Below are 26,750 nucleotides of genomic sequence, written 5' to 3' on the forward strand. Positions count from 1 at the left end.
GAATATAAAATCTTAAGTATTTTGCAACAAATGACCATGGCTGCAAATGCTTATAAAACCCAGTCACCTATATCTGATAAAGCCGTTGCTGAAATCCTCATTGCAGGATTTACAGGACAATTAAAGGGATGGTGGGATTACCATCTCACTGAAAAAGATCAATTAGATATTTTAAATGCAGTTCAAGTAAATGACCAGGATCAACCTTTATTTGATGAAAATGGTGAACCTATTCAAGATGCAGTTGCAACCTTAATATTAACCATTTCATTACATTTTATAGGCGATCCATCACATATAAAAGATAAAAATGCTGAACTTTTAAGTAATTTAAAATGTAAACACTTAGGTCAATTTCAATTATATAAAACCACTTTTCTTACACGATTAATGTTAAGAGAAGATTCTAATCAAGCTTTTTGGAAAGAAAAATTCTTAGCTGGTTTACCCTATTTTTTAGGAGAAAGAGTTAGGAATTATATTAAACAACAACATGGTAACCCAATTCCATACAATAAATTAACTTATGGCCAATTAATAAGTATAATTCAAAAAGAAGGATTACAAATTTGTCAAGATTTAAAACTTCAAAAAACTTTAAAATATGAGTTAAAAAAGACTAAACAAGAATTAGGAAGTTTTTGTAAACAATTTGACTATAATATAACCCCTACTCAACAATGTAGTGGTCAATGCTCTAAACCCACAAGCTATAAAAAACACTATAAAAAACACTATAGGTCTAAACCTAGTAAAGAAGAATTTTATCATCAAGATAAACGTAAACACCATCAAAAATCTAAGAGTAAAAAACCATACAAAAAGACTAATAAGATTTCATATAAAGACTTAACTTGTTTTAAATGTGGTAAGAAAGGACACACATCTAAATTTTGCAAGTTCAATAAAAAATTGCATGAATTAAACTTAGAAAATGATGTGATAAATAAAATTCATGAATTGTATCTTACTTCTGATACATCAGATTCTGAGGTACAAGAAAGTGAAAATCAAATTGATGAACTAGGTTCAACAACCAGTTCTTCAGAAAAATCTGTAAATATGTTAACAAAAGATCAGAATACACTTTTAGAAGTAATACATAGCTTGACAGATACTGAACTTAAAAGTCAACTTCTTAAAAAATTAATTACAAGTTTTGAAGAAGATAAAGAAGTAAAAATAATCACACCTAAAATTCAGACTAATACTTATGATTTGACTACTATATTAAATAAGAATAAAAAATTAGAAACAAAAATATCATTAGAAGATCTATATAAAGAACTTAGAATTTTAAAACATGAAGTCAAAGAATTAAAACATCAAGCACAAATACATGATGCCAAAATAAAACATTTAGAAACTCAATTGATATCTAGTTCTTCTTCGGATGAACCAGATGATAAAATAACAGATGGAATAAATGAGCTAAATGAAGATGAAGACATAAATCCACATTTTCTCTTTCTTTTACAAGAAATAACATCTAGAAAATATTTAGTAAAATTAAATTTACAAATTTCACATGATTTTATAATAAATGGTATAGCTTTATTTGATACAGGAGCAGATTTAAATTGTATAAAATCTGATTTAATTCCACATCGATTTTGGTCAGAAACACATGAAAAACTGACTACAGCTAATAAATCTAAATTAGAAATTCTTGGTAAAATTGAAGCAGATATTATAAATAATGGATTAGAAATTAAAACAATATTCTTACTTTCACCACAGATAAATTATATGGTAATCTTAGGAACACCATTCATTAACCTAATTACACCATATTCGGTAAAAGAAGATTGCATTAAATTCAAAGTAAAAGGAAGTAGAGCTAGGTTAGAATTTACTGAAAAACCTAGGCGAAAAAATTTAAATTTATTAAGAGCTCATTCTATTAAAACCTTGGAAATTAATTCTTTAATAAAGTCTAAAGAAGAAGACTTAAATCATTTGAGAAATTATACATATCTTCAAAGGATTAAAAGGCAACTAGAAGATAAAGATATTCAAAGTAGAATTGGTAAATTAAAGGCATTTATGGAAAATAAATTATGTGCAGATCACCCAAATGCATTTTGGAAACGTAAACAACACATAGTAGATTTACCCTATGAAAAGGACTTTGATGAAAAGTCCATTACAACTAAAGCCCGACCTATTCAAATGAGCCCTGAACTCATCGACCATTGTAAAAAAGAAATTCAGGATTTAGAAAATAAAAAATTAATTAGTAAATCTAGAAGTCCGTGGTCTTGTGCAGCTTTTTATGTTAATAAAAATGCTGAGATAGAAAGAGGAATCCCTCGATTAGTAATTAATTATAAACCACTGAATACAGCCTTAAAATGGATAAGGTATCCATTACCCAATAAGAAGGATTTATTAAAACAATTATATCAGGCAAATATTTTTAGTAAATTTGATATGAAATCTGGTTATTGGCAGATCCAGATTCATCCTAATGATAGATATAAAACAGCATTTACAGTTCCCTTCGGTCAATATGAATGGAATGTAATGCCTTTTGGATTAAAAAATGCTCCTTCTGAGTTTCAGAGGATCATGAATGATATATTTAATCCCTATAGTGAATTTTGTATAGTATATATTGATGATGTTCTAGTTTTTAGTAGAACATTAGAAGAACATTTTAAACACTTAAAAACATTTTGCATGGTAATTGAAATGAATGGATTAGCATTGAGTAAAACTAAAATGGACTTATTTAAAACTAAAGTTAGGTTTTTGGGTCATTACATAGAACAGGGTCTTATCCAGCCTATAGAACGAGCTATGGTATTTGGGTCCAAGTTCCCTGATGAGTTAACTAATAAAACCCAACTTCAACGTTTTCTTGGATGTTTAAACTATGTTATAGATTTTTATCCAAACCTGAATTGCATGATAAAACCATTACATGATAGGCTTAAGAAAAATACTGGCCCATGGACAGCCCAGCATACCCAACTAGTAAAAAAGATAAAAACCTTAGTCAAAGAAATTCCATATCTTTATATCCCTCATCCAACAGCATTCAAGATAGTTGAAACTGATGCTTCAGATGTTGGATATGGTGGTATTTTAAAACAAGTACTTAATGGTAAAGAACGCATTATTCAGTATACGTCTGGTCATTGGAACCAAACTCAAATAAATTATTCTACTATTAAAAAGGAGATTTTAAGTATAGTAATTTGCATCAATAAATTCCAATCTGATTTATTAAATCAACAATTTTTACTTCGTATTGATTGTAAATCTGCAAAAGATGTTTTACAAAAAGATGTAAAAAATCTGGCTTCTAAACAAATTTTTGCAAGATGGCAAGCTTTACTTAGTATATTTGAATTTGATATTGAATTTATTAAAGGAGATAAAAATAACATTCCAGACTTTCTGACTCGCGAATTCTTACAGAACGATGGGCAGGAAAAAGGATAAGGGCAAAGCCCCTAAAGAAGAACCTGAATCACCCACTAAAACTCTCTCTGAGCATTCAGAAGATTTACCTAAAACCCTAAACACTAAACTTTCTCCAGATCTTAAAAAATGGATTGAACAGCTAAGTCAATCTCCAGAAGTGTTTAAGGCGTTACAAAGTATAGCGTCCTCTTCCACAGAGGCGCCAGGTATGTCTTCTACACCTAAAGCGATCGTACCCGTTCATGGTACGGCTAGTCTGTCTCAAACGGTAGGCAGTAAAGACTTATCAAATCCGTTGATGGCTGTGGATTTGCCAAAAATCCAATATACGCAAGGTATACATAAATGGTTTCTTAAAACTATTTTTCATTATGAAATTGAAATAGAAGATGGATATAATAACACTAATCCTTGGTCTGTTTTAAAACAGTACTACCCTGAGGATTGGTACTTTGCTCCAACTGATCTTTCAAAACCCCAAGAATATTATCATAATATTCTCTTGGATACTGGATCTGTAAAAATTAAACATAATTATGATTCAAAAAATAAATCTGTTATTTTATATTCTTCACTTAAAATCCAACGGATTCTTCATCCCAAGGACTGGCCTAAACCCTCTCTTTCTACCCCTGTACAATTTAAAGTTTTATATAAACATGTCCACAGTACTGTATACAATTATTTTGATTATCGTGATGCATGGGACAAAATTTTTGCTATTCAAAATCCCACTGCTACGCATTCATGGTTAATCTATTTTGATACATCCTTTCGTACTGATTGTAAAGTGCCTAACTGGTTTAAAAAATGGTGGGAAACTAGGGGAATTTCCAATGAAATTATCCCTCCTCCAATCCAGGCATTATATCAGTATTTTAAAGCCCATTATAAACCCAATCCTGCAGAAGCCCATATTCCTTCCCTTATGTACTATTGTATGGCCTTCTTCACGCCCTGGGTATATCAATGGTATTTGGACACTCAGTATGCCGTAGGAACATACCAGATTCCTATGTTGGTAAAAAGACACAAGATTAAATGGTGGGGATCTTTCAAGAACTCTACCACGGAACTTAAAATTGATCTCTGGATACGTGATAAATTAAAACAGGTTTCTCCATTAACCTATGCAACCACTCTTGCACTAAAGGATCAACCGACTTTCGGAATCCAAAAAGCACAATGCCAAGCAAGGTTAGCTGCTGCTAAAACTCCAGATGAGTATAGAAGAATCTGCCAAGAAATGCTTCAGCATCTCTCAACAGATTCTGATTCTCCAGTAAAACCCTCATCAAGTAAAAAGCAGGCAGACTGTTCCAGTAAAATATCTAAATCAAGCAAACAGAAGTGGGCTGACATGGCTTCCTCTTCCTCATCAACATCATTCCCACTATCCTCCAACGAAGATAGTAATGATGAAGTTTTTGAATCCATTATAGTCAAAAGTAAAGCTGAAAAGACAAAAGAAAAATTAAAACAAAAAAGCAAAGCAAAGAAAAAAGAAAAGAAAAAGAAGGACACATCGTCCTCATCTGAGTAAAAGGCAGGTGAAACCTTATTTCACCATCATTCAATAGTAAAGGTTAAATCACTGTTTCTACAGGAAAAGCCAACAACTATTCATCCACAGTAAAGGTCAACACTGTTCAAGATTCGGTGGCAGACCAAGCACTGTTTATAAATAGTAAAAGTAGAATAGTAAAGATTCTTTTCTATGTTATTTAAAGAGAGCCTATCCTCTTGTGAAGGCATAAGCTTGTATAACAATATACTAAACACTCTCTCATCCTCTCCCCCAAGAGTTCTTTGTAAGTATTCAACGTTCGAAGTCTGGATTGTAAACGTTTAAATTGTAAGTTTAAATTTGATCTTCATATTTGAATAAAGTTATTTATTTAAATTTATAAACTGCTACTACTAAGCCCTGTTAAAGGCTTCCTTCTCTTCTCCCTCCACAGTCTGACTTAGTTCTGGGGATCCCAGGCTGAGGTTGCAGGAACCCTTAACCTTAATTAAAATATCATTAATTAAAATTGGTTGAGTTAATTGATAAATATTATTTGGTATAAGTATGCTCTGTGGTTGCACCTCTGTGTGATCTTCCACATCAGAAATATTGTTCTTGATTGTTCATAAACATAAACTGTTCATTTACTGTTCAGATTAAAACAAATACTGTTCATCCTTAAACAATTACTGTTGAAATTAAAATTCTTTGGTATATCAGCTGGAAACACATAACCTCCTGGTGTTTATCATTGCACTTGATAAACAAGGGAAACTTTGTGCTACAACGCTAAGTACCATATGAATTATATTCATGTTTTTGTAAATTTAAGAGAAAATAATATTTTAATTACAATATATAATATTAATTTAAATATTTTTGAAATATTAATTGATTTAAATAATAGATCTATTTCAGTTGATATATTTAATATTAATTTGGATAATATATATATATATATATATAAATTAAGTATAAAAAATAATTTTCCAACCGGGTGTCATCCTTCTAAGCAAACAACTAAGCAAAATGGATACCACTAAAAGTTAACATATGAGAATGAGAATTTAGTTTTCAACATAGGCATTACCGTAAGTGAATGATTACTATATAGGAATAAGAAAGGAGCAGAATGTGAATCACGTTTACGATTATTCTCCTGTGCATAAATATAAGTCATTTTTAATATTATAAGTCATTTTGAAAATATTAAAGAGTAATTGATGAATTTTTTTCAATTTTACTTTTACATACTCTGATTCCGTAATTTGTGTCCTAATTTGACCTGCATATAGATTAAAAAAATTTAGTCAATATGATTAAGTTATAATTTTTACCTCATTTTTTTTTCTAAGTTAATATCCATAAAAAAATTAAATGATTCATAATACATTGTTCTTGAAATTAATCAAAGATTTGATTCAATAGAATTTTATTGGAGGATTTTAAAGGTTAATGTGTTAGTTTTGTTTATATAATTTAATTAATGATAGTACAGTAGTTTGACTATTATAATTTATTGACAAAGTAGCACATTAAATATGGATAAAATAGTAAACTTCAAATATTATTTATTTCTAAAAAAAAGGAAAACAAGATAATGATTTGGAACGGATTGAAAAAGAAAGTAGGACAAAATAATGGGACGGATGGAGTATATTAAACACATTAATTATTAATAATGTAAGATAAATGATAATTTACTCCAATCAATGAAATTTTGTATTATAATCCAAAAAAATTAATTACTTTCTTTATTACCGTGCAAAAACTTTAGAACATTTATATTTATGGATACAGGGAATACATTTTTGTTTAAAATGATTATGATGTATTCATATATAATGGGATGACACAAATATAGCATATTGAGAGTATGTAATTTGTGGTAATGAATTAATTCTGTAAATGGACATAAAAATAGTATACCACCCACTTGTTTTGTATTATATTTTTACCTGTTCCATGATATTTGTCACATTTGAAATTTCACGTTCTCTAAGAAAACCATTAAATGCGTTTAAGTTACAATAAATTATTGAGTAAATTGACTATTACCTTTAATTTAATATTCATTCTCAAATAAAACCATTAAATTGAAGTAATAATTATTGGTCATATATAAAAGATAAACTTGAAAAAAAATATTTATTACTCCTTAAAACCACAAATGTGAAAGTATTTTAGAACAAACTATTTTTTCAAATTTGACAAATATTATAAAACAGAGGTAGTTGTAAGCAACTGTTACCTAAATTCTCTTTTCATCTATCCATAATCTCTTGCTTTGATAGTTTGCAATTTTATATTAGTAGTTTCCATTAAACAACCACATGTACATTTGCATGTACAATAATCACAGAAATTGCTAATTGGTTCAAAGATGTTCCCTTGGGAATATTATAAGCAAACGCATGACGAGTCAAATGGTTCTCTTACAACAAGAATATGCAGAATTGTATATGAAAAATATGCGAGCATGATTCTTTAAGGTTTAACAATTTGCTTCTTTTAGAATCTTGATATGTTCTGTGTATAACCTATCAGCAAATCAACAAAAGATCCTTCTTTTGTGGAGAAAGGATGGAGCTGGATATTATTATATTCGGAACTTTCACAATGCAGATGGTGGTAGATTAGCAACAAAAATGATCTTCCTCCACCTTTTTTTTTTACGGTTTCAAATAAAAATAATTTTTAATGTTTTTATCTTAATTTTCGGTTTGGTCAATAAATTTAAATTTCTAGTGGATTTCATTTTTGTTTAGTAGTTTGCTTAGTTGGATGCCACATGTTTGAAAAATTATTTTTGTACTTAATTTTTTTAATATAATCTTTATGTTAAAGTGAACACACGGTTAAATTCTCTATTTTTATTTTTATTTTAGTGACTCAACTTTATTTTGTTGGATGCCACCTAATTGAAAAATTAGTTTTATATCAAAATCTCATTCTATATGTAAGAATGTCTTATAAAAACTAAATACTTATTGGTATCTTTCATTCACAAGAAATAGCTCAACATACTTAAATTTAGTGAATAATTTATAACGTCAGAAGTTTTATTTATGAAAAACATTCGTGGATTAAGACAAATGAAAATATAAATATCTTTTTACTAGAAAAAAATAACAAAAATGGAAATTTTTTTTTGAAACAAATGTTCCAAGAGTTTGATACTCCCTTTTTTTTTATAAGCACATATATTATAAAAGAAAATTAGAAAAAATTCACAAAAAAAGTGAAAATTAGAAACAAAGAGTTTTCTTTTGAAGCAAAAATTAAAAACAAATTGATGTAAAGCGGGGTATGGTATAACACTCTATTATGAATATCATGACAAAAAAATTGTATATGATAGTTATAGTTGTGAAAATGACATTGTTGTTATTCATACCGTATAAATTTACATGATAGGTAATCATTTTGTTTTTTGATTTGTTTTCTTTTATTTGGACAGGAGTGCAATTCACGATAATTTTTTTTTTTTATTTACGTCATTGTTGGTCATTGTTGATCATTTACAAGTACAACAAAACAAAGACTACCAACATGCTATGTTTGTGTGATCCCATCTTCTACATTCTAATGATTATTTAATTTTGTGGGTGCTTTAAGCCCTATGTTATTACCCCATGCATATTTATGGCGTTGCTGAATCTCTATAAATAGGGAGGTAATGTGTTTAGCTTTCAATCACATTTAAGTGCCAATTTAATCATAGAGAGCAACCAAAACTAAAATCATGGGAAAGGCAATGAAAGTATTGCTTATGTTGTGCATGGTGGGATACCTTGCCTCAGTTGCATTTGCCATTCGAGTGAACGATGACAATGGCGCTGAAGAGGGTGGTGCCAACGGCGAGGGGGGTGCTTCCGGTATTGGCAATGGCGGTTCTACAGGAACTGCTTCTGTCTATGATCCACCTTACTCTCGTAAGAATATATAGATCTATATATGTATATGGAAAAATTATTAGATACCAAAACTATTCTGTAATTAATATATGATGGTGTTCCTCTGTTTTGGAATAGCCAACCAGTGTTACGGAGATGATCCACTGACGACTACGCTGGTGGCAACAGTAAGTGAGGCCTTGTGGGCTGGAGGGGATAATTGTAAAAAGACTCTGAGAGTGAGGTGCATTAAGTCCTCCGACGCAAGCAAACCTTGCAAACTGCACACCTCTGTCGATGTAAAAGTAGCTGATTACTGCCCAGACTGCGGAATAACTTTTCAGATTTCTGACGATGCTTATGCCAAGATTGCTGATCCTGCTGCTCCATCACTCCAAGTTGGATATACCTGGTAACTCCACTTCACTTGGTTTTACATATATATATATAATCAAGTAATTAAATTATGGATGGATTTTGACTATCTTTGTTTAATATGCAGGGTGTAAGGAAAGTCGTAAATGGCATTAACAGGAGAAGCTTGTGTGTAGTTGCCCTAGCAAGTTTCTTATCATGTCCAACACCAAAATATAAATAAATAAAAAGGGGAAAATAAATAAAGAATGTGTGAAGAGTGTAAGGATGATGTTCAGTGAGGCAGCATCTATCTATACATATCTTCACTTATGTAAGATCAGCTGGTTTTGTTTATAGTTTATCTTGAATAAAAGAGAAATCAACTCTCATCTCATCTTTCTCAATTTTAGTTGGTTACATCTAATATTTTTGGACTGCATACTTTGGCTCTGAATTCTAAGAATTCAATTAATCAGTAATAATAACCGTAATATTTTAAAATTATTGGGAATATCTAAGAACTTGACTTTTTTTTTTTTTTTCCTTTTTGCATTACCCATGAAAAGAAGATGAAAAATTATTAAGCGAATCAATTGCAATATTAGCTAGGCTTAACCTAATATTCTAACAGCATGTTTAGTAGGTTGAATGGTAATGGGATTGAAATTTCTATTACCATTCCATTTTTAGTAGCCATTATATCGTGGAATTGGTAATCGATTTTTTTTATCAGCAAAATTTTAATTTTATTGATTAAAATTACCGGAAAAAAACTTAACAAAACCTAAGCAAAACTAAACTCATGCCAATAGGTTTTTCCGAAAATACTCAATCCTAGCCGAAAAATGTTAAGTTAAAAAAACCTAAACTGAAATACATCAAGACAAAGAACAATACTGAAAGGTAAAATTCTTGAGAGAAAAAGCTATAACATACCTAACAAAGTTTTTGTAGTACGTAAATAGAACCAGAAATAGTAACTTTAATAATAACTTCAAACACTCTCTTTTGCTTACAATATACACCTCTATTCACCCAATCACAACAAATCAAGTCAAATATGATATTGTCCAAAACCATTAATGAAAAAAATTTAAAAAACATACCTGCAACACTGACGTCTTCCATAAATCTATAACCAGGCGACAAAATTTTCTGAGGAGAGTAGGGATCTTATCATTTATTAGAATAATGACAAAGAGAGAAGGCATTACATAGCGACGGAGTTAAAAATTAACTCAGTTCTACAATCTTATTTTGATTCATTCGGTCTCCCAATAAATAAATTTATTTCAATAAATAAGTAAACTATTAATTGCACTCTTGGGTACAATTTTCTTTAAGGCCATTACAACGTAAATGATTAATCACATAAATAATAACATAGTGGAAGACTGGAACTGGAAGTCTTCAATTTGTCTTCAATTTGTTGTATGATTAATCACATAAATAATAACACAGTGGAAGACTGGAACTGCAAGCACATAATTTGTGGGATGAAGAGAAAACAAGAAGAAGAAGAAGAAGAAGAAGAAGAAGAAGGTTCACTATAGTTATTGGAACAAAAGTGGGCTTGTTGCAGTAGGCTATTCTAATTTTTTTTATTTTGTTAAATGTTAAGATACTAGGTCAAATATGTTAAAAGTTGTTTACTTTATTTTTTTTTAAATATATGATCTTGAACTTTATTTTTCCAAATCAAATATTTGTAGTAAAAATGAAGTTTTTTACTCTAATTATGAGAGAACATCTATGTTATATATTTTGATATAGGAGAGAGAATTTAATTGGCTTAATTAACTGTCAAAATTAATTTAGTTTTTCAATGTTTTATACTATTAATTGTATTTCAATTTTAAAATTTAGAATCAATTGCATTCTAATTTTAGCTAAAGAAAATGGAAAATTACAGTACCATTCCTGTGGTTTGTAAAATATCACTAGTCTGTCCCTATCTTTTTTAAAATATATCACTTTGTCTCTATGTTTTGCTTCCGTTATACTATTAGGTCCTTCTGTCTATTTTTTGCATCTTTTCCGTTAAGTCAACAAGAAAATACAAAGATCAAAGGAAAGATACTAAAATATCATACCAAAAAATTTACAATATGGTCCCTATAGTTTGAAAAATACAACTATTCCGTCCCTGTGTTTTTAAAAAATAAAAGAGTTATTTTCGTCATTTTATAAGGTACTAAATAGAAAAAATGCAAGAATTAGACGGAAGGACCTTATAGTCTAACAAAAGTAAAATATAGGAATGTTTTAATCTATTTTATAAAAGACAGGAACAAACTAGTTATATTTCGTAAACCACAAATATCGTACTGTAATTTTTTCAGAAAAAAATTAGCATGTAATGCACTCATCAGCTGCCTATTCATGATTAATCATCGCCTATTAGTTCCAAGTGGTACTTTAATAAAATCCTTTCATGAATAATAACTCTACATTTTGAACACTTGATCATGCAAGTAAAGTTCATTTGAAAATAAGGTTCATTTCAAGTTTGGTGTCATTGCTTGTAGATGCAAAGTTAGTGGAGCAAAAGAAAACAAGAACATATACATAAATGGAGAGAGATGAGAAAGGAAGTAGTAACTTCATGGAGAAATTGAATTAGCTAAGAACTTAAAAGATATGAGAAGATAATTGATGGAGTGATTAGGAATATTTGAGCTCTTGAATTGATAGTTTATTTTTCATCCAACTTGACACGATTTATATGGCTGGAAGCAGTGCGTATAGCTCATAATTTCAAAGTGAAATTATTCAAATTATAATATCCCTTATTAGTGGAAAAGTAATGGCAATTTGACCTTAATCGTGGGATTAACACTACACGACTAGTGGACCTCTAATTATATTTTATTGATATTACTTCCAAAAAAATTAAAAAGAAAAACTAATGATGTAAATGAGTTGAACCGACTTGAGAAAAATTCGAAAAAATTTGGCTCGAATCAAGCTCGAGTCTAATGATCGATGTTCAGTTTGAAAGCTCGTGGAGTCTTATCGAGCTTTTATATATAACCAATAAAAGTAGTATACCATCTTTTTAAATGCTTTCATTAGTTAAATTTACGAATATATTATGAGTAATTCCTAATTCGTATATATATCGTGTGTTTCCTATTTAACCAATAAAAAAAAAGTATAGCTAATTGAATAATTAGATTAAAAATTTTGTATAAATTATCACTAATTAAAAAATTAATTCAATTCACCAAATAAGACAAAAAAAGAAAAAAGAAAATCAAAAAATCTGTCCCTAAATAAGCTCTTTAATATAAAACGAAGAACATAAGAACAGCAAAGCAATAATGCAATATGAACTGTTATACCTTTTTTCTTCTTTCTCCAATACACGCACTGTATAGTCCATTTTTCCTACCTTTCTTCCACGAAGCTGCTTGGAAAAGACCTGTATTGGGAGACCAGTATTAGTCTTCGCAATTATTAGGCTATAATCATTAATTTAGCGAAATTATTCAGCGTGGGAAAAGTGTTTGGTTTTTTAGAAAATGGATGACTTAATTTCTTGGATTTCCCTATATAAATGGTTACCGGAGCCAGAAGACTTGGGATTATAACATATAACAGAAAATTAAGCAACACCTAACTAAGAAAATGAGCATTGGCATTGCAATTAGAGTTGCTGTTATGATAGGCATAGCGGTATGCCTTGCCTCCATTGCAAATGCTGCACAAGGCCTTGCCGTTTGGTATAAAAACGACAGTAAAAAACCGATGCCTCCTTATACTCGTAAGTATATGTCTTTCAAGCATATAAAAACCTAACTTGTCTATTTATATTACAACGAATTGATATAACTACCAAGTGATTCAAATGTCTTCAGCTTCAAAATGCTATGGAAATCAAAATAATGGGCTAATAGTTGCTGGGGTAAGTGATGCCCTGTGGAATAATGGAGCAGCATGTGGAAGAAGGTACAGAGTCACATGCATCGGAGGTGCAAACAAAGCACCGCATCCTTGCAAACGAGGCAGTGTTGTAGTGAAGATCGTCGATTATTGTAGCAGAGGCTGCATGGGAGACATTAATCTCTCACAAGATGCCTTCTCCCGAATCGCTGATACTGATGCTGGCATAGTCAGAGTTCAGTATGACCAGTAAGCTAGCCCTCGATCAGAAAACTCAAAACTTAAAATTTGATTTAAATTTCATTTTTCGTACTGGAACCTGTTATAATCCCTGTGGATTTCGTTATAATATGCAGGGTTTGAAGCTTTCGTGGGGGGGAGAGTTTTTCAGGTTAGTTTAAGTACTATAAAATAAGGCGTATGATCAATTGATCCTGGAGGTTGGCTACTTCTACTTCAAGAATGTGATACTAGCTAGTGTAAAAAGTCATACATAAGACTATGAGAAAACCAACAAAAAATTAATATTAAAAAAAAAAAAAATCGTGAGAATAATAAATTTTAAAGGATCACATGAGGCTCTTTGAATTCCAGTTCTTTAAATTTGTACTTAATTAATTATTATCTGCTAATCCATCGGGCAATGAGATTTAATATAAAAGATTTATGCAGGGTTGCAACTTGGCAAAGTTATCTCTTCTTGCAAGCATTACAATATTCATATTCCTAACTACATAGAATAACTAGATTGATTCACTTTGGGGCCCTAATTTTGTTGGGTAAAATGGAAACTAGGGCACAATTTTAGCCCAATTTTTGGGCCCAAATAAACCTACCATAGACCTACAATGAAATTTTGGTCCAATTTCATCAAATCAAGTACTGCAATGAACAGACTGACAGTGTTAACCATTATTTTCATGCTAAAAATGGTTATAATTTCACTTTACAAGTTATAGTTTAAAAAAAGAGAGGCACTATGTTTGGTGCTAGAGAATCTATAGACACGTAAAGAATAAAAAGGTGGGTGCACAAGAAAATACAGGATACATTGGTACTGTACCATTACAGTTCCTGTGCACCAGCAAGACTTATCCATAGTAGAAGCCTGCGCGGCCGTTCAAGAAATCTTGCTTGCCATGCAGGCTCATCGTTTTCGTATATGAAACCACTCTTTGTGTATAACTTCTTTGCTGGTTCATTATCAACAGCCACATGGACATATAGGTCTGTTATGCCTGAAAATAATTGAAAATTTTTGTCTAATTAGAAATTGCAAAGAGAAATCATATAAAGATGAATGGTATAACCAAGAAAAAAGCTTCAGCTTTAGTGTTTCTGGTATTCTGTTACAAACTTTCAACTTTGACAATTTCAAGCATTATCTTTTAATTATTTGCAATTCTATCCAATGATCCAATTTCAGGAACATGTAAGCCTGATTTGTTAACATGGCAGGCCTATTTTGCTGCATAACATGTGATAAAATTAATATAAAATATTTCATATCAACAACACAATTTTGGATTTCATAACATTAAAAAAAGAGTAAGGAATTCAGGATTTGCCTCATTAGCAAATTCAAGTGTAAATTTCACCTAGAATTGGATTGGTGACAAAATTGCAAAAAATTAAAAGGTAATATATCGCAAGGTTAGAAGTTCGTGAAAAAATTACAAACAATGTTAAAGTTGAACTGTGTATCTTGTAATTAAACCACAAGAAATATTAAATTGTTCAAAATTTAAGCAGATAAGCATGTGTCAGTCTATAGCTCAATTCATGACCAGGCATACCTGGTTAAGATTTATATGCACCAAGCTTAATACGTCGATTTCCAAAATCATGCCATAATTTCTTTCCAGAATTGCGTGGAAATCAATGAACATTGAGAAAGGAATAAGACTAATAAAGGTAGTGATAAATACCAAAAGTGATGTGTTCTCACCCCATCCTTGAGCTACGATTTTTGACTTTGCAACAAGTTTATAACCCAGGCCTTGTCTCTGCAGTTCGTTGGCAACACATACGTTGCTCAGGTATGCCCTTGCAAAATCAGCTCCAATCCCCTGTTGAAGCAAAACCCTAAGATATTATCATGCAATTCATAATCACATCAGCTCCAGGTCAAGGCCAAGACTTGTTTGTTTTTGTCCAACACTGTCCAACAGAAGTAGTACATTAAGTCGCCTGGCTAAGAACTCAAGCTGTGTCTGCCGTGATGTCTAAATGCTAATTGTCCACAAAGATATGCATAGTACATCCTATGTGATGAGTGGACATAATTGGCAACGCAAACAGAAAAGGGCACAATGTTAAAATATGTGAAAGTGAAATTACATCAGAAAAAAGAATGCTTACGCACTGGAGACTCTGAAAGAAAAGAGATTACTCTTCACAGAACTGTGGATAATATACCCATGGTTCTGTGGCAGGAGTAAAGAGGAAGAAGATAGAATAGAGGTGAAGAAAACTAGACACCAACCTTTTCAAATCAAATTTTCTATTATCATAACTTCAGAAAAACAGCCTGATCCGAGACCTTAGACCGTTAATATCACTTTACAACTTGCAGTATGAACAATCATGACATTGTCATGTAAAAGTTAGTAAGATAAGTAATATCATATACCTCAGGTTTCTTTCCAGTTATTTCATCCGGTAGTCTTAGACATTGATTAAGATCAAGGGTTGCCACTACTGCTCGATCTTGTCCATTGCTATTAAACTACAAAAGAATGAGAATATTGTCAGCTCATGAGACAGTCAAGCAAAGAATATACATAGTACAGATTATAAATTAAAAACACCTCAAACTCTAAAATGTGTTTGGGATCATAATATTCATAACAGAAACCAAGCATAACTATAGAAATGATAGTTGGTTTCTGAATTTAGGAACTTGAAACCATATGTACAATATCGTACCCCTTCAATACAAAAGAACATAGAAGTCCAAGTATTGTTTGTAATTTGATGCACCTTAAGTTCATCTCTACTCTCAGTAATACAGAAAACAATTCAAAGAAAGTCCCACAGAAGTCTCAAATTTAAATTTTTCTCCTAGGTCCTTGGACTGCAAGCGACCATATCAGATCACTAATTGCTTACAATATTCATGTCCTTACAGTAATATTAAGAGCTTTGATCCTTGCTCAGATATTCCATGTAAAAGAAAGAGAACCTAGGAGCAGCTGATTCAAATAGGGTTGTCGGAGAAAGAAGCAAACCATATTTCTGTTTTTCCAACTAATGCAGGGGGTGAAGAAAACCTAAGCATACCTCTCAATAGTATCAATTTTTTGGTTTTTGGATCATCCATGCCTCAAAAATCACAAAGATGAAGGATATGTATGCCACATATTTGGATCTAATCTGAATCTCCCCTAAATACAATAAAAACCACCAAACATTTTCATCAGCAATCAATATCCATCTATTCATGCACCAGAACTTATCTTCATCCTATTATCCATCCTCTTGATGAATAAAAAAGAAAGAGTCACATGGAATTCAAAAACAGTCCCAATTATTACTGTAATAACATAAACCATTTGTCAAAAACAAAGTTCATCACTCTATTATGGTTTAAAGCCCATACTCTAAATATCATCAAAATTTATTGAAAACCCACAGCTGGTTCAATTGCTAAATATTCTCAAAATTAAAACCTTCTCAACCATTTTGAAATAAAAAAGATAATCTCCTTCCCCAGGTAAACTATTTACCCAGTCTCAAATTCATTCCCAAATTTTCTCGAGAATAGTCCACAGGACTAAATAACGATCAGTTTTGCAGCTAGAATCAACATTTTCTGACATGCTAAGTTGCAGAACCATGCAAAGTTGGAGCAATTGCCAAATTAGCCAGGCCTATTCAATACATTAACCTGAAAAACAATTATTGAGACTCCAGATTTTTTTGACAACATGCCACCATAGGTCCTAAATGCTCATATACATTCATAGGCCAACTGAAATGCTAAAAAATGGGACAAGAATCCAAGCAAAGAAAACAAACAAACCTTACATTCAGCGCCTAACTCTTGATACAATCCTGATAATTGTGATACTGGAAGGGTTGCATTTATGCAAGAAACTCTGTTAAAGCCTGTCCTCTTGCCAGAAATACGCTCCTTTACTGCTTCAAACTCGCGCTCCGCCAAGTACTTTTTATGATCCTAATAGAACTTGACAAACACAGAATGGAATCAGTTCCATGTAGTTCATTCAACAAATACTGAATATTAAAATAAAATGGCATAATAGAAACTTTATAATCAAGAAAATCTTAATCTAGATAGCGCGAAAACATTAAGTAATTAGCTCTCAGAACAAGTTCATTGTACCAAGAAATGTAAAAACAACATATACCAAAAAAATATAAAAGTAAAACCATTCAGCATGACAGAGCTAATACTTTGACTTTTATTCTAATCGCTACAAATGAGAAACTTACTCAACTCATACAGCCTTGACCATTTATTTACAGTAATAAACTGAAAATTAGCATTGTATTTCATGAACAAGATCAAGGTTGTTTTTTTTTTTTTTATTCAAAGTTACCTGTTTTGGTAAGGATTAGCAACTTGTAGCTATTGGAGATTCCAACATATCATGTCAAACCCCCATATGATGAGGTGGGTTTCGACAGGGACTAAGTTTTCCCTAATGATATTTATCAATTATAATGTTAACCTTTATTCTAAATAAATTATAGTATGAGATCAAATCATTTATAGTTCATGGCAATGATAACCTTCTACCTATGATGCTTGAATTAACAATCAAGATTATATTATAAAAACTTTGAACATCTTCAGAAAAAAACAAAAATTCAAATTTGACTTTACTAATTAATAAACTTTTCTTTCTACAGTCTTTGTTCTTTAATTTAAGTAATATAACACAGCAGACAGAAAAAGAAAAGGCAACCAATGAATAAGACATTCTATCTAAAATACAAACAGAAACGTTTATTTATCAACAGTCAGCTACCAGCTTCTATATAATAATAGCGTTTCTTTTTCCTTCTGAATTCTACTTTTCACTTCAGTTGAGCAATATAAGAATACGAGTAATAAATGAACAATATAACGACTGCAATTTTCGATATTTTCAATGACTAGGCAGAGAAGTAAAGTTAATTATGTATAAATTAAAAAAAAAAGAAAAAGAAAAAGAAAAAGCAAAGTGATTGACTAACTTGGATGCCAAAAGTGGACGGCTCGAACTGGTAGAAGGAACGGACACGGAGGCGGGAGGCGGCCCAGAGCTCATCCTCCGCCTCTGCTTCGGTGATTATCAGCGACGATTTGTCGACTTCGTGTGGCGAACAGACGTGTGAAGCTGCAAGTGGTCTGATGTGAAACCGACGAGAAGGAGGTTGGTGAAAGAGAGTTGAGGAATTGAGGTAATAACTGCAATTTGGAGAAGTAATGGGCGACGAAATGGGAAGATTTAGAGAAGACGAAAGGACTGCCATTGTTTGCCTTTTGTTTCCCTTTTACTTCTGGATTTTCTTCGAATCGGTTTATCCGTTGCTTATCTTCGCGTTCACGTCTCTTATTACTTTTCTCTTGCTATTAGCATTTTTGTTTTTGTCTTGTATTTTGCTCTATATATAGGTTTTAGTATGCATACAGATTTTCCTTCATTTTATGATTTTATATTTTTTAAAAAACAATTTAGCTAACTTTGATTTTTCAGAACTAGATTTTAATATTATTATTATTATATAATCCTTCCATTTATATATATATATATATATATATATATATATATATATTCCTAATTTTAAAGTAATCAACTCCGACCCTCTTCTTTGGGGGTGAACATTTGGTTCGGCCAGTTAGGTTAATTCAGTTAATTCTGTTCAGTGAATAAATATTTAGTTAAAAGTTCGGTTAAAAAAAATTAAAATTTGGATGATCGATTAAAAGTTCGGTTAAAATTTAATTTAACTGAATTAATCAAATTAACCAACTACAAAATTACGCCGTTTTGATTAAGTAGATAATAAAATTAAAAATTAAAAATATTTCAATTTTTATTTAGATTAAATATTGATTAATAACTTCGGTTAATTTTTATTTTAGTTAAAGTCAATTAATCATAATTTCGGTTAAATTCGTTCGGTTAATTACATTTTTTTCTTTAACTTCAGTTCAGTTAATGATCAAAATTAATTCGTTAAACTCTTCAGTTAAATTCAATTAAAAAATTAATTTGGTTAAAATTGGTTAAGTCAAACAAATTTCGATTAATTTATTTCGATTAAAAATTTTAATCAAACCGACCAAATTGGCTGAATGCTCACTCCTACTCTCTGTTCATTAGCTAGCAAAGTTTAGGGCTTATTTTAATCTATGGTCACTGAATATAGACGTTGTCACTTTAACACTTTGACATCGCCTATCATATGCTTCAATTCTGCCAAAAATAGATTTTATTTATGGGTAATAATTGAAACATAAACAGTGATGCGAACATCCAGCACACAAGTTTCGTGCAGTGGTGGCATTTGCTTATTTAGTTTATTTTTTTTATTAAGCTAATTACTACTATAAGTTTTGGTAATAAAAATGAAATTGAAGTATTAAATCTATACTTCTGGTAGATCTTGAGGGTGTGAACCGTTTTTGGGGCAGGTCGGATTGCAAGGGTAGGCACAATCTATCTTCTGGAATGGAGTCCTGTCATAAAACCAATCCCCAACTGCCTTTGCAATTTTCTGTATGAAATATATTTTGAAATGAAAAACAGATAGTTTTCTCTAAACTTAAGAATAATTAATAGTAAATGAGAAAGAAAATAAAGAACACAAATTGTTAATCATAAGAAAGGAGAAAATTAGTAGTTTCTTACTGTTTTGTCGAGAACTGGAGAGTCAGCCATGAACCATGTCTCCTGCAATTCAGTTTGGCAATGAACGTAGCAAGAGTCTATAAACAATCCTCGGAAAGAAGAGCTGACTGATGTATTCAATGCATTCAAGAACTGCAACCTAAAATCTAAAGATAAACCAAAGATAATTATTAAATTCAAGAATTGCTCAAGTATGTAAATAAGGTTTACTTCTATTTACCTTTTATGGTTTTGAGTTGAAGAAGGGTACAATTGCTTATGTCAAGCTTGCAGCTTTTCCAAGTGCCATGAGGATCAGCAACCCCAGGTGCCAGAATGTTCTTTATCTAAAGGAGAAGTACATCACTATAACTCCCATTGGTGAAGGAAATAATACAAAAAACTACAATTAATGTCCCTATTTTTTACTTTGTAAGATAAAAGGATTTCATTCATACAATTGTGATCAATCAGAATGGCTCTGTATTCGGATAAACAGCAGAAATTTTGCCTTGAAGAAAGACTAACTGTAAATTTTCAGGGAAAACAATACCTTGATGAAATAATTATTTGATAATATGAAAAAAATCAGAAGTACCAATCCATTTCTTTACAGAGAAATAGTAATGTGCTAACCTGCCATGAATCGTATGGTGAATTTAGAATAAAAAGGGGTGTTCGTATTTGCTGCACCACATTTTGTGGGAAAAAACACTGTACATCATTGAGAAGCATCATTCTATCAGCAACACTATAAAAGAAACGTTGACAAGTGAAAGCAACATAAAAACTAAAAAGAAAAAAAAAATACCAGTTCTGGATTCATTCTTGAAGTACAGGAGAGAGGCAAATTTTTTGCTGATCCCTGTGGAAAAAGATTAGAAAACTATGAATCAAACCCCTCTCCATTCCAACAGAATTTACCCTGGCATTGAACTCTTTTGACCGATACTACGTTGTTTTGAAACAACGTAAAGACAGAAAACATACATGCAGTGAAACCACTTCATTGAAGTAGTTTTGTATATGTGGTGCTCCAGAAATGTCCTTCCTGTTATAAAATACTCAGATATTAGATTTCAAAAAGATTTACAAGGATATCCATAGTTATGGATATAGCATCGATCAAGGTATAAGGTCCATCAATGAACTTACACATTGATAAAATAACCAGCGTCTGAAAGGCATTTTACTTTAGTACCCGTAGGTAAGAGACCTTGGAAGCTATCACAATGCAAAATGGAAGCCAATCCACCAGCTGAGCAACCGGAAAGTAGAGCCTACAGCGACATATTGTAACAAGTTAATAGAGAAGGGTATTTGAAAGAGATGCAAGTGGAAAAATCTTTGAATGAATCTTACATTCGTAGCATTTTTCATTCCTTTAGCTAATAGATCGTCAATGACAGCAAGCCAAATCCTTGCTCCTCTGAAGTGAAGGTTAGTAGCCTGGTCAAATTACTATCTGATTAAAACAAAAAAATTTTGGCATTTTAAGCTGCAGGTTCCTTCTAAAGTTTGTTAACTTACAGGATTAACTTCTTGCACGTCACCAGTAAAGGATGAGCCATCACAGTATCTGATCTTAACTCTATTCCAGTTGTAGAAATCTAACAAGTTCAGATAAAATTGCAATCAATATATTTTAAAAAAAGAAGCAAAATTTAAGCAAAGGTATAACAATCAAAATTCAATAACGGTGTTTAACAATGAAATACCCAGTAATACCTGGATTAAATTGTGTCTTGTTGTTCATAATCCCAGAGAAAGCAAGTTGTGTTGCCATTTGCTCAGATGAACCTAAACGAGTATTTTTGCGGGAAAGGCAGGTTGTCAGATTGTTGCACCATCCTCCTCCCTTAAAAGTTAAAACCATGACGGCAAAAGGATACCATAATAAGATAAGATACAGAATCAGACAGTTCCCAGCATACATGATCTAATAAAGCTTTCTATAAATAAACTGTCTTCATTTTTCTAATATGTCATTTAATTCATGAAATCAAATGTTTTTAGTTCTTTCATCCAAAAGCTTATTGGCTCCTGTAAGCATCCACAAAGTAGGATCCAAGACACTTTTTTTCAGGAAAAATAGAACAAGATAGGTTTTTTTATTTCAATCAGCAAATTAAGTTTTTCTCTCTTTTGCTTGCTTAAAGCATTTAGTATTGAAATAATCCTCATTAAAAGAATACACACCTCAAAGTGAACCAACCAATTATTTATGCCTGTACCAAACCCCTTATCTAAATGGTAAGCTGGAGGGCTTCCATCCAAACAAACTGCAAGAATATCAAATTAATTTCAGAATTAATATATCTAATTTAAATTTTAAAAAAAAAAAAAAAAAGAAAGAAAAATGAGTAGACTAATATATCTAATTTAATCAGATTACAGTACAGTTACCAGCTCCTTTAGCCACCGCGTCCTTAACATAAGTAACTCCCACATAAAGGCCTTCTATCTTGGAAAAAAATAGCACAAAACAAGCTAATATATTCAACCATTGGCTCAATTTTGAGTCTACCATCCTGCACGCAGCAAAAAAAAAAAAAAAAAAAAGATGATTACATGAAACAGGAAATACAATATTTTACGCGAAGAAAATTAAGAATTAAATATATAAATGAACCAGAAAATGGAAGTAAGAAGCCTCGATAACGAATAAATGAATAGCCACGAGGAAAATCATTTCTTGATGATTAGAAAAATCAAAACAAATTATATGAGCTACTATAGATTTTATATTTTATTATCAATACCTAATTATTAGATATTCATTCAAATCAGACAATGAGGTTACTTTTTAACTGAAAAGAACCCAAGAATATTGAACCCAAAGCAGAAAAAAGGAAAAGCACAATCAAGAACAAAAATAACAGTAAGCAAGCAAATAAACTATGTAAAAAAAAAAAAAACATCAAATTGCTATAAGCACATCAATGCTGGACAATCATTTTCTTCCAGAAAGACATTTCAATGAACTTGCATGACAACTATAATAACAGGGAGATTAAAGAAAAGCGAAATTAGACTTTTGTATCGCTCGTGCTATCTTCAAATTAGACTCTCTCGCTGTTGTTCGAGCCATTAGTAAGGTGCAAGATGATTTATCTTATTTTGGTCTTGTTATTAAAGACTGTTTTTTTTTTTTTTGCAAGTGCTTAGCTAATACTTGTTTGTACTGATTTTTGATTTGATTTCTTACCAAAGTTTGTTTATTTTCCTTAACAAAAGGAAAAAAAAAAAAGCAAAAATTGCTTATTACACTAAAATCACGTAATATACCTGCAAGAGAAAAATTCTCAAGATCAAATACTTAGGTGAGAGATTATATATTATAGATAGACTATAAATGACCATATATATGTATATATACATACTCCACTAACATTTTAAAATAAAATTTTTAAAAAAATATTATATTATCTATAATCTATAATATAAAAATCTTTAATTTAATTGATTTTAGTGACTTCCTATATTAATCAAAATTCTATTACCAAAAAATAATTATAAATTAAAATAATTTTTTTATTTTCATTAATGAAAATGGCGGCCACATTATGTGGTCGCAAAAGCTATATATAATAGACAATTGGCATTTGAGACCAGATTAACGACCGCATTTAGTTATAGACGAACGTATTTTGGTTTCAAATTTTCAATTTTCAATTACTGGTCGCAATTACACAAACACATGATCGCAATTGATGGTTTTAGTGACCATTACTATACACTTTCGCTAAAACTCAATTACGACCGGCAACCTTTTCCATCTTGTAAAGCCTTCTGTGGCGGATGCTATTGCGACGATTTGTGACCAGATATCTGCTAATTTTCTTAACATATTATCTATCCACAAAAAAATAATTTTCTAAACCAATTATCTATTTTCTATTTTAACTATATATATATATATATATATATATATATATATATATATATATATATATATATATATATATATATATAAAATATATTTAAAGTCTTTTAAATTACAATCAGATCTAATATTTTTTAAAAAAATTAAAATTTCATATATATATATATATATATATATATTTCTTTTCTCTTATCTTGCTTCTAATTAGAATCTTTTAAATTATAATCAAATTTCATACTTTTTTAATTAAAATTTTCAATTAATCATAATTAAGAATATTTTAAGATTTTTAAATTTTGAATTCGTAATTATTTCCATGAACGTTTTTTTTTTTTAACATATCAATATTTAATCAACAATATGAAATGTAAAATTTTATCATATTTAATAACAATTTTTAATAATCAATCACAAAATAATTCTCTTTCTTTGCTATTTTGTTTTCAACATAAATTTTCATTACCAAAATCAATTAGCCAAGTATAATTGCATTATCTTGCAGGAGTTAAGGATTTTTAATATACAAAAGATAGTGTGTCTAATTTAAGTTCTTATTAAAGATGTTAATATGAAATTAAATAACTTTTCAAAAAAAAAAAAAGAAAAGAAAAGAACTTTTCATTTATAACACGTAATCATAAAAATAAAGGATTTTCTTTCAATTGCTCTAAATAGACTATTATCTAAATTAATATATATTTTCTTTTTTCTGAATAGCACGGTTTTTTTGATAAATAAACTGTCAAAATTAACATTATCCTTATCTATATCATATCTATCTAATTCGAATTTTGCTCTTTATTTCTATTTTAGCTTCCTATTTTGGCTTAAAAAAAAGAAAAAAAAAACCTTCCTATTTTGGATAACGTTGAGATCTTTTTTATACACGTATACCCTGTAATTTTTTTTTTTTTTTTTGAAAAAGGATCGTGTTTTATTTTGTCTATATATAAAATAAATAAAAGTGGAAATAGAAAGAGGGATTGATAAAAGTACCTCTAAATAAAAATATATTTAAAGCTTTTAATTTCATTAGTTTTCTCAATCGTATATTGCACATTGCTTATACTTGTTGATTTTTGCATATCGCAAGTTAAATGTAATTTAATTTTATATATAATCTTTTATTAATTTTTTATCACAAATTGTGATATTATGAACTGCTATATTACTAAAACTCCAAAAATATTCATAAAATGGAAAAAAAATTATGAAATAATAAATAAAAAATTCATTAATTAAATAACTTATTAAGGAAATAATATATTTATAATAATAAAATATTATTATAATTTAACAATCAAATTTTCATGAAATTGAAATTACCTATCAATAAATTTAAATTTACTTACAATAATTTAAATTTAATTAATTTAATTTTTTGTATATAATAAAATACCATAAACTATCTATATTACTAGAATACGAAAAACTGTTACTGATGTGAAAGCAGAAGCATACTTGATATATCAAGCGCTACGCACCTCACATCTTATCGAGGATTGTATTAGTGAAAGCTATTATTGGCTATTGTAACAATTAATATATTAGTTATTATTTTAGAACATCGTTTTATTTTTTATTTTTTTTTTTTACTTTTTGTTAAAGACTATGAGTATACATTTCAAACTTTCTTTGAGAAAATAAATTCTTTTAATGTATTATATGGTTTGCTAATATAACGCATTATATCATAATTTTATGTTATGTATATATTGTGAGTTTTATTTTTTATTTTATATCAAATTAACAATAAGTCTTCTAATATATTCCTTAATAAAAGATGATAAATTGCATTTTTTTTTTTTTTTGTAGAATAAGTTACTTGTAGGAAATAATTATAACCAACCAAATTAAAGATTTATTAAAATAATAATTAAATATATTATATTCTTACTATATTTAATATGTACCTTATACTAAAATTAAAATCCTTAAAGATATTATATTCTTACTATATTTAATTTGTACCTTGTTTAGTATCCATTAAATAGTATTATCATATTATATTAAATTACCATATATATATATATATATATATATATATATATATATATATATATATATATTACCATATTAAATATGTATTATATATCTTATTTAATATTATATTATATATTTACTATTATATATTACCTATTCTCAATTTTATTTGTATATTATAGATTAGTTAAAAAATAAAGATAACTTAATTTGATTGGTTACATTAGTTTTTTTTACTAAATTTGAATTTATTGACTAATAAATAAAATAAAAATTGTTATTATAAAAAATTAAAAATCGGTTGTGTAAAAGAAGTTTACTTCAATTAAAATTTATTTATTTTAATAAAATTAATATTAACATAAAGGTAAATATCAAAAAATATTAACATAAAGGTTTGAACGAAAAGAAAGAACATAATTTATCAAATACCACTTGAACATTATAGATATTATTAAATATAATATAAATTAAATTATGTTTCGTTAATATTAAATCGAGACACATTATCAATTATAATCAGGATGTTTTATCTAATCTTTATTACTTAAAAATTAGAACCTTGTTGTGCAAATTTTTCTTATTATACCATTTGTATATGTTTAGTTTCTCCGAAGAAAAAAAATCACAAATTCGTTTGTTTTGTTAATAATTATTTTAGCTATATAAATAATTTTTGGGTTCGGTGTAAACAATAAATTAAAGAGTTCTTAGCTTTGTTTTGATAATTAATTTTTTATTTTGTTATATAAGGGATAAAATTTTAATTTTTTTTATTAGATTTTTAATATTTTAATCAAACAATAGAACGCAAGTTGTGAAAATTATTTTTCAAAAATAAATTAAAAAAATAAACAAAACTTTAAATTTATTATCGCATTGCACTTTGTTGAAGGAAAAGTATTACTATTTAATGGATAATTTGCTACATAAAGATATAACGTATTTATGGTAAA

General features: G+C 29.5%; 4 protein-coding genes across 5 annotated transcripts; 2 read left to right on the forward strand and 2 right to left on the reverse strand.

The window, feature by feature from the left end:
• Positions 1–8,613: 8,613 nt before the first annotated feature.
• Positions 8,614–9,599, forward strand: LOC105633626 (EG45-like domain containing protein). Its single transcript, XM_012216249.4, has 3 exons — positions 8,614–8,877; positions 8,977–9,250; positions 9,341–9,599. The coding sequence occupies exons 1-3, from the start codon at positions 8,688–8,690 to the stop codon at positions 9,345–9,347; spliced, it is 471 nt and encodes a 156-aa protein (XP_012071639.1). The 5' UTR covers positions 8,614–8,687; the 3' UTR covers positions 9,348–9,599.
• Positions 9,600–12,754: 3,155 nt separating this feature from the next.
• On the forward strand, positions 12,755–13,769 carry LOC105633624 (EG45-like domain containing protein). The gene is made up of 3 exons (XM_012216248.3): positions 12,755–12,961; positions 13,056–13,329; positions 13,437–13,769. Exons 1-3 carry the CDS (start codon positions 12,826–12,828, stop codon positions 13,441–13,443), a joined length of 417 nt encoding a protein of 138 aa, XP_012071638.2. The 5' UTR covers positions 12,755–12,825; the 3' UTR covers positions 13,444–13,769.
• Positions 13,770–13,977: 208 nt separating this feature from the next.
• LOC105633600 (Acyl-CoA N-acyltransferases (NAT) superfamily protein) lies at positions 13,978–18,678 on the reverse strand. 2 transcript variants are annotated; one of them, XM_012216230.3, is made up of 5 exons: positions 18,286–18,677; positions 17,105–17,260; positions 15,713–15,808; positions 15,029–15,149; positions 13,978–14,318 (listed from the first exon to the last, which is right to left on the reverse strand). In XM_012216230.3, exons 1-5 carry the CDS (start codon positions 18,562–18,564, stop codon positions 14,146–14,148), a joined length of 825 nt encoding a protein of 274 aa, XP_012071620.1. In that variant the 5' UTR covers positions 18,565–18,677; the 3' UTR covers positions 13,978–14,145. The 2 variants fall into 2 exon arrangements, with proteins under 2 accessions (XP_012071620.1, XP_012071621.1); XM_012216231.4 differs by having other exon boundaries at positions 14,179–14,318; positions 15,009–15,149; positions 18,286–18,678.
• An 831-nt stretch (positions 18,679–19,509) lies between these two features.
• LOC105633623 (pectin acetylesterase 8-like) lies at positions 19,510–23,049 on the reverse strand. Its single transcript, XM_089724994.1, has 13 exons — positions 22,961–23,049; positions 22,332–22,456; positions 22,125–22,207; positions 21,654–21,783; positions 21,456–21,535; positions 21,288–21,374; positions 21,081–21,205; positions 20,916–20,976; positions 20,737–20,790; positions 20,562–20,639; positions 20,167–20,272; positions 19,947–20,092; positions 19,510–19,812 (listed from the first exon to the last, which is right to left on the reverse strand). Exons 1-13 carry the CDS (start codon positions 23,014–23,016, stop codon positions 19,684–19,686), a joined length of 1,260 nt encoding a protein of 419 aa, XP_089581120.1. The 5' UTR covers positions 23,017–23,049; the 3' UTR covers positions 19,510–19,683.
• Between the last annotated feature and the right edge of the window lie 3,701 nt (positions 23,050–26,750).

This window comes from Jatropha curcas, chromosome 8, assembly GCF_041381405.1.
Source record: "Jatropha curcas cultivar XTBG-Jc1 chromosome 8, XTBG_Jcur_1.0, whole genome shotgun sequence".
NCBI lineage: Eukaryota > Viridiplantae > Streptophyta > Magnoliopsida > Malpighiales > Euphorbiaceae > Jatropha > Jatropha curcas.

Coding starts and splice junctions, on each gene's coding strand:
- LOC105633626 (XM_012216249.4), top strand. CDS start 8,688: ATGGGAAAGGCAATGAAAGTATTGCTTATGTTGTGCATGGTGGGATAC. Junction 8,878..8,976: donor CTATGATCCACCTTACTCTC/GTAAGAATATAT, acceptor GTTTTGGAATAG/CCAACCAGTGTTACGGAGAT.
- LOC105633624 (XM_012216248.3), top strand. CDS start 12,826: ATGAGCATTGGCATTGCAATTAGAGTTGCTGTTATGATAGGCATAGCG. Junction 12,962..13,055: donor ACCGATGCCTCCTTATACTC/GTAAGTATATGT, acceptor AAATGTCTTCAG/CTTCAAAATGCTATGGAAAT.
- LOC105633623 (XM_089724994.1), bottom strand. CDS start 23,016: ATGGCTCGAACAACAGCGAGAGAGTCTAATTTGAAGATAGCACGAGCG. Junction 21,375..21,455: donor ACGTGCAAGAAGTTAATCCT/GTAAGTTAACAA, acceptor TAATTTGACCAG/GCTACTAACCTTCACTTCAG. Junction 20,977..21,080: donor GCTGGTTATTTTATCAATGT/GTAAGTTCATTG, acceptor ATTTTATAACAG/GAAGGACATTTCTGGAGCAC.
- LOC105633600 (XM_012216230.3), bottom strand. CDS start 18,564: ATGGCAGTCCTTTCGTCTTCTCTAAATCTTCCCATTTCGTCGCCCATT. Junction 17,261..18,285: donor CGTCCACTTTTGGCATCCAA/GTTAGTCAATCA, acceptor AAGTTCTATTAG/GATCATAAAAAGTACTTGGC. Junction 15,150..15,712: donor TAACTGGAAAGAAACCTGAG/GTATATGATATT, acceptor TTGCTTCAACAG/GGGATTGGAGCTGATTTTGC.